Raw genomic sequence first — 7,900 nt, forward strand, 5'->3', positions numbered from 1 at the left:
TAATACCAGCCTAAGGCTCTAGCGCGCGTTCCAGTTAGTATATTTCAGTGGGCGTGACAAGCAATTCTTATGTCTTAAATCATTCAGTATCATAGATAGGAAATCAATGAAATTTTGAATCCGGCTAACTTCTATTTAATAAATATTTAATTAAAATTATCTGGATCACTCATAAACCTTTTTAATTGCATTACAAACGTCTTCATACGAAATACCAACGATTCCATATAAAAACTTTATCTAATTTATCTATTGGCGCTAAGTATACGGTGGAAAAATAATTAATTAATTACAAACAAACGAATGATTCACAAACCTTTCTAATTGCACTACAAACGTCTACATACGAAATACAAACGATTGCATATAGGAGTTATTTAAAAATATGTTCAGTCGGTGTCAAGTATGAACGAATATTAAGGGCTGACTTTTGCGTCCGACCGAACGCAGTCAATGTGAACGGAACCTTGACCCACTTCGCGATGCGCCGGAAGATGGCGGGGGTGATGCGCGCGCACCGACAGCGCCAGCTACACTCCGTTCGGTTGAGCAAGCGTGGCTAATCAAAGCACCAAAAGGTAAGCCGCGAGGGCTGTTTATTTTTGGTTTTTCGTCGGTTAGCTGTGCTCCGCGTAGACAATTTGCTCGAGTAATGCGCATCTTGACCAAATCAAAGCGCGGATCGTGCTCAAAAAACAGGTGACGAAGCATCAATGACCGCGGAAACGTAGGTGTGAACGCGCCGGACGGGCCTTGTCGGGCATCTTGCCTAGTAAAGCGAGCTCCATTGCCCACCCCCCGCGCTACCCCGTTCACCGTTTGTCTGTCCGTCCGTTGCTCTCGCTTCATCTCCCTCGTCGATCCCGCGTTCGCGCCGCTCTAACCAATTCTCCCCGCACGATGTGGACAGCGGTAGTCTCCGTCGCCGTCGCCGTCAATGGCAACGCGTTCGCGCATCGTGTGTAGGAGCCAGTGGGCGAAGAGAGCGTGACACCCGGTTACACGTGCAACCTCTTCATCGGCCTTCGTCGCCTTTCCCCTCGTCTGCTACGCCTGCCGACCTTAGCACCTTAATAACGGGATTTTCCCCACCGTTTCTTCTGTCGCAGAAAAATGAGCAGCTCCGAGGAGGTGTCCTGGATCTCGTGGTTCTGCGGTTTACGCGGGAACGAGTTCTTTTGCGAGGTGAGTGATCATGGGCGCGCCCCCCAGTCTTGTCCCAACTGTGTCTAAATGCTTGGCAATGCGTGTCTCTCGACACTGGAGAGCCTAATTGTTCTCACTGGCTGTAACTTGGTGCGAGAGCAAGATGCTTGTTCTGCAAACTTGTTCATTTATAATTGGAATAGGAGTAGCAGGAGTAGCATTCAGCTACAAGGAACGCCACTTTGTTTTTCTATTTATCATCATGCATACATGTTGGCAGTGACTTTGTACACACAATTGTGTCGCGCTTTGAAATGTACAACTGAATTTCTATTTTGTTACATTTAAATCGTAACTGTGATAATTATACACATTTAAATCCTAATACTTTGCAAGTAACACCTGACGCTGGACAATTTTTATGACCCGCGTTGTCGTTAAAGATTCCTTTTCGTTTTTTTTAATTTCGTTGAATATTGTTTCTTAAAACTAGTTAAAAATCACAGAAAACATTTATCCGTTTGGCCGTTCAATGACGAACCACGAAATGCATGAATTTATCCGAACGACAGGCAAGGTGTTAAAGTGTATTTCTTTCCTCGATATAGAGGAAAGTCCCCTATTATGAGATAGCAGGTTTTCAGCATCCAAATTCAATTGTAAATCTCTGTTCGCGACGTTTACGTGATCTAACAATGAATTTTCCACTGCACAGATTTCGCTCCAAGGGCAATACATTTATGGCGAAACCAAAAAATGTTACCTACTTTAGCAGAAACCGCGCTGTCTCGTATCAGGACCTTAATATTTTGTTTCTTATTCAAGAATAGCACGAGATCTCTTTATTTATTTATTTTTTTCAAATCATGTATAGGTGGATGAGGACTATATCCAAGATAAATTCAATTTAACGGGACTGAATGAACAAGTACCACATTATCGTCAGGCATTAGACATGATTCTTGATCTTGAACCTGGTAAGTCGTTGAACTGAATTATCAAGTGTAACCAAATAGAGAGAGAGAGAGGGGGGGAGGGACGTATGCCAAGTGTGACTGCTTGTAACATTCGTCATTCAATCTTTATTCGCTAGATGATGATCTGGACGACAATCCAAATCAGTCAGACTTGATCGAGCAAGCTGCAGAGATGCTCTATGGTCTCATACACGCACGTTACATACTTACCAATCGTGGCATCGCTCAGATGATCGAGAAATACCAAGCGGGCGATTTCGGTCATTGCCCGCGAGTTTACTGCGAATCCCAGCCGATGTTGCCGTTAGGACTCAGTGACGTCCCTGGTGAGGCAATGGTCAAAAGCTACTGTCCTAAATGCATGGACGTTTATACACCGAAGAGCTCGAGACATCATCACACTGACGGGGCGTATTTCGGGACGGGATTCCCACATATGTTGTTTATGGTCCATCCTGAATATAGACCAAAACGTGCGGCAAATCAATTTGTACCTAGGTAAGTATCAGATTATATCAATGTGCAATAAGTATTTTTAATACAATGAAACCTCGATTTCGTGGATCCTGACCTAACAGATTTTGGACGTGTGGACAAATGGACAAATAAAAATACGCCTCACGTGCATTTCATATTGCATTTATTTCGGATAGCATAGGACAGACTTTCATTTTGGTTTTGTCTCAGTCTGGTTCAAGTATCAGTATCGTAAAGTCTGGTTGTATACAAAGTGTTTCCGTAATTCCTGAATTGTGATTTTATTTATATTAAATAATGTTGCAATCTTTAACGTGATTTACACAATTTAAAGTGAAAGATAAAGAAGCTAAAAATGTGCGTGGGAATTTAAATGTGGCACAAAAATTGGAGCCAATTTAGAATTTTATTTGAAAAATGGTAAAAGGTGTTCCTCTACATTAAATTTAGTTAAAGGACTTTTGGCCCTAACGTAACTCAAACTGGTCTGTTAGATCGAGGTTTTACTGTAATAAAATAATTAATAGACTAATTAAATTGCATGGCGAGAGAGAGAGAGAGAGAGAGAGAGAGAGAGAGAGAGAGAGAGAGAGAGAGAGAAATTCTAAAAGCATTAAATTATAATTTATTATCATTTTATGTTAAAATTAAAGAAAAATAATATATAATAAATTGATTATTCGAATACATAAATAGATTAATTAAATGGATCTCAATTATACAAATATTGAAAAATTCTAAATTTTACTTTAGAATGATCAAATTTGCCTATTTTTCTTGCTATTATCTTTAATCTTTTAATGACACATTTTCAAATGTTCATTGTTCACGTGAAAAAAAAAAAATTACATAAAAGATAGAGATGTTGACCGATGTTCACCATTAATTCCTATTTTTTGCCTGTATATACAGTAAGTTTTTACATTAAATTTATTCAAATAAAATAAGTACAGCGTGTACTCATGTAATATTTATTCATGCTAATGAATATAATTTTTATATTAATTGAAAAATGTAATTCAGATGAAACAAAACTTGATTTTTCACGTGTATAGAGTAGGAAGTTTAAAAGTTAAGATCATTTTTATTCTTCCAGATTATACGGCTTTAAAATTCATCCTGTAGCATATCAGATCCAGCAACAGTCTGCGTCCACGTTCAAAGCACCATTACGGGCTCTCAACTATAATAACGGAAAGCGTTAAAATTATCTTCGGAGTAGCCTAGAATACTTCCTTTCATTACTCACAATTCCTTATTTCGTCCTTAAAGATTTAAATAAAATATTTTTTATATCTCTGTTTCCTCAATACGTTGCCGCGCGAGAGAGACACGTTCTTCGAAGCTGCTCATTACAGCTCTTTTGATTCGTTCATTGTCGCTCTTGAATTCGTATCTGACATTGTACGAAGAGAAGAGAAAAAAAAGAGGAAAAGAGAGGGAGAGCGTTTAGTTTCGTCGTGTGATTCATTGTCATGTTAATTTAAGCTGTAGCAACAGTCGTTTTCGTGAAGAACCAATATGTTTGTATAGAAACTTGAGCATTATTCATTAAAAGATAGAGGGAAGGAGAAGGAAAACACGCTTAGAATAATTATTAGATCATAAATAAGAAAAGAGATGATTATAAATAGAACGTATACCCGTTTTTGTACGAATCGCTTGTGTCATCATATTTGCTGCCAAGTAGTTCCTAAACATATGCAGGAGCAAGACTTCCTAAGAAAGTCGAAGAAGCGAATAGTACCGGGTTCACATTGGTTCTTTTCAAGATGAGGAATGATGTATAAAGGAGGAGCATAGCTGTTAAGTGTAACTTAATTTAGTCGCCGAGTAATTTGTGCGCGAACTGTGACAGAAACGATTTATTAACATAATTGCGTAGGTAATGGGTATAATTTACTCTTTAACAAAAACTCAAGTATGAGACAATATTTCAGAAGAAAAGGACGAATTTCAGAAACAAAGCCTGTGCATTTCCCAAAAAATTGCGAGAGAGAGAGAGAGAGAGAGAGAGAGAGAGGGAAGAGGATTAAACCGACAGCCTTCGGTTTTTATCACAGTTTCCAAGACATTTTTATGGACACCTAGCATCGATGGAAGTCGACAATTCTGCGATTAGAAGATAAAATTCTGTGTACAATTTTTAACATTCAGCAGCAGCAAAACTAACATTCTCCTCATTTTGTATTCAGTACAATCTGTTTGTGAAATGACGAAGTTTGGAGTCGAATAGATTACATATTTCTAAATCATTTGGCATTAAGGAAAACTGTTGTATTATATTTCTACCTTAAATTAAAATATGACTTATTTACACGCTTTTTTTCTTTTAGACGACAAATTTAATCAAAAGTGAGTTCGCAGTTAATACATAATCTAATTACTTTTTATTACCACATATTGAATACATTTACGTAAACAAATTGTTTTATTTGTTCGCATATCGCATAAATACATTAATTTTTGCAAAATTAATGGCGTCTTGTGATCGTCGATTCGCTTAATGCTCACACCTTTGTATCTGTTATTGACTTGATTAGAGTTCCAGCTTCAAAACAGACTTCCTGTCTAAATCAGGATATTTAAAAATATTATTTTCAGTGAGTTAACAATAAGGATACAAGTTCCGCGTGCGAATTCGAAAATTCCCTAGATCTCAACCAATCGTGATTGAATTCACACAATAAAAAAAATTTTATGTTAAAGTTCAAAATCGAAACTAAATTTGCTACGATCAAAACTATAAAAAAGAAACAACTATTGTTGATCTCGAAACTTAAGAAACGCATGCGAATATTCGATAAATTTTTTAATTAAACTTACTCTTTTAGTTCCTTGGTTAGAAATATTTATCACTCACATTTTATAATCCGATACTTAGGTATAAATAATATATAACAACTAACGATATATAATTTTATTATAATATATTTATATAATATTATAGATATAATGTATATAATATATTATACAGGGTGTCCCATTTTAACTTGGACAGTAAAATATCTCGAAAACTCAGCCCAGCAGACAAAAATGTTTCAGACAAAAGTTGTTTGGTTTCGAGGGGGCCATAAGATGGTACCATTGGTTTGACCTTGAAAATTATTTGAAGGTCACATAAAGGTCACACCAATTTTTTTGTAAATGGCATCCCCTATTTTCTATTACATATTCTTGTAGCTGACCTCGAGAGCTTTCCAAAACGCTGTAATAAAGTATTTTTTTATTAAGAACTTTTTGAGTTATTAAGGTTTGAAAGTTCCAATATTTTGACATAAATTACAAAATATCTTGTAAAATATTCATTTTTTTATCATCTTACCTTAATACGTTTTTGAACAGAATAATGATACAAATCAACCGGTGTAAAGAAAACACACAATTTTGTAACAAATATTAAAAAAAAATTTTTTAACAATTGTGTATTTTCTTGCTGTCTGCTAGGCTCAGTCTTCGAGATATTTTACTGTCCAAGTTAAAATGGGACACCCTGTATATAAATATAACAATATTAATGCTATAATATACATCTGCATACACATTGTAATATGCACACGATATAAGAGCGTAACAGATTCTGCATTCGAATGTCCCGCCGACGCGTCACTCCTGAAATATTCCTATCGCCTCCTCGCGCCCCGCCGTCAAATTGTCCCTAGACTCACGACCAATGGGCGCTGCGCTTGGCGAATTCAAACGCTGTGACGGCCGACCGGTAGAGAGTCGAGGTCGTGTTCATGTTTGAACAAGTTTGAAAGCCGTCGGTAGGGGCGATGCCGCGTGTGACATACGAGGGTGGAAGCGGCGCGCTGGTGTAAACAACACCCTCGCGTGTGACGCACCGATGAGCCCGCGATGCGCGTGCACTGTGTACCCTCTCGCCATCGATCGACGACTCGAACCGATCTACGGGAGGCTGGCTGCCCGGCTTGACTTGACAGGTGCGTATGGGTGCGTACGTTCGCGGCGAACCTAATGCTGTATTCTCCGCGTACTCGGATCGCGAGACCGACCGACTGGCGACTACTGAAGAATTGGCTTGCCGTCGAACGTCTTGATGGACTCTTGACGCTTGCGAGTTGCCGTCAACGTCTCCCCCAGATATAATATTTACTTGGAGGAACTTGTGTGGCCAACATTCATGTTGCTGACAGAAGAAGAGAGAGAGGGGGAGGGAAGAAAGTTGTAACCAAAAATTACCTCCTTTCAAACGATAAATATCTTTCTAGTAAACGGATTTTTTATATTTAACACAAATGCCTTTAATGGTCAAGCTGAATCTTACTACCTAATTCTATATTTTTCTTATTTTCGCATACACTTTTTTAAGGTGAACTGTCAGTTTAATAATGTTTCTGTATTTATATAATTCCTTATTTATCTCTAATGTCGCGTGCATTCTCCAATAAATTGTATGATAGAAAGGTTCAGTGGGAACATTTTTGTATAACTTTGCCAAAGAGAAACTCTTAGCAGCAAGAGTTTGCTTATATTATAGCAAAATGCGAAATTAATGTTGGCTTATACACAGTGTATTCAAAAAGTTCCGGGACTGGTCGCACACAGATCAAACAACGCCATGTATCGACTCCTCTTTAATATCAAGCTTCTACATAGTCTCCCGCCAATTCGATACAACGCTTGGAACGAGTCTTCAGGTCCATCATCGCCTTCTGGAACGCCTCCACTGGAATACTGTTCAGTTCCTTTGTCACCGCCTTTTCAATCGCCTCTACTGACTCATGTCGATGTCCCTTCATCTTCAATTTTAGCTTGGAAAAACAAAAAATAGTCTGGGGGGGACAGATCAGGTGAGTTTTGGAATGACTTTTACAACGAATGCGGCGTGTGAGGCCAAGTAGTCCCGTCTGGGCCGTTGAGCGGTTCACACGTCTTCCGACGGAAGATAAAATTTTTGATCCTGCGGGATTGAATCATCCAATAGGGATTGCATCATCCCGCGCGAGACTCGGTAGTTGGGCCTCTGCATTGTGTGACACGTTAGGAGATTTATATCATCAACTGTAATCTCCACACTATTGCCTATTGGATAGCCATGGCCGTATCGGTTCGCTTAGTGCGACCAAGTGCCAAATAACCGGAGGAAGAAGAAGAAGTGTGAGGCCAAAAGTGTTGGAGAGCGGAGAGTGGTGGCTGTTGCACGACAATGCACCGGCTCTCAAGTCCATTGTTGTACAGGAGTTCTTGACGAAAAGGCAAGTTGTGAGCATCAACCACCCTGCGTACTCACCTGATCTGTCCCCCCCCCCCCCAGACTATTTTTTGTTTCCCAAGCT

At 38.8% G+C, this 7,900-nt stretch overlaps 2 protein-coding genes across 5 annotated transcripts in view; both read left to right on the forward strand.

Annotated features, from left to right (window-relative positions):
• The first annotated feature begins 483 nt into the window (after positions 1-483).
• On the forward strand, positions 484-4,917 carry LOC105559484 (casein kinase II subunit beta). The gene is made up of 5 exons (XM_012007794.1): positions 484-578; positions 1,110-1,185; positions 2,021-2,123; positions 2,240-2,621; positions 3,697-4,917. The coding sequence occupies exons 2-5, from the start codon at positions 1,114-1,116 to the stop codon at positions 3,803-3,805; spliced, it is 666 nt and encodes a 221-aa protein (XP_011863184.1). The 5' UTR covers positions 484-578; positions 1,110-1,113; the 3' UTR covers positions 3,806-4,917.
• A 1,373-nt stretch (positions 4,918-6,290) lies between these two features.
• The window catches only part of LOC105559486 (serine/threonine-protein kinase MPS1), an 8,141-nt gene continuing 6,531 nt past the window's right edge, over positions 6,291-7,900 (forward strand). The window contains exon 1 of one of the 4 annotated variants that reach the window (XM_012007800.1): positions 6,291-6,544. The gene's annotated coding sequence lies outside the window, so the exon portion shown is untranslated. The other 3 variants (XM_012007796.1, XM_012007798.1, XM_012007797.1) reach the window with 3 other exon arrangements.

This window comes from Vollenhovia emeryi, unplaced genomic scaffold, assembly GCF_000949405.1.
Source record: "Vollenhovia emeryi isolate VEMERY1.0 unplaced genomic scaffold, V.emery_V1.0 DF939267.1, whole genome shotgun sequence".
Taxonomy (NCBI): domain Eukaryota; kingdom Metazoa; phylum Arthropoda; class Insecta; order Hymenoptera; family Formicidae; genus Vollenhovia; species Vollenhovia emeryi.

Coding starts and splice junctions, on each gene's coding strand:
- LOC105559484 (XM_012007794.1), top strand. CDS start 1,114: ATGAGCAGCTCCGAGGAGGTGTCCTGGATCTCGTGGTTCTGCGGTTTA. Junction 1,186..2,020: donor GGAACGAGTTCTTTTGCGAG/GTGAGTGATCAT, acceptor AATCATGTATAG/GTGGATGAGGACTATATCCA. Junction 2,622..3,696: donor GCAAATCAATTTGTACCTAG/GTAAGTATCAGA, acceptor TTATTCTTCCAG/ATTATACGGCTTTAAAATTC.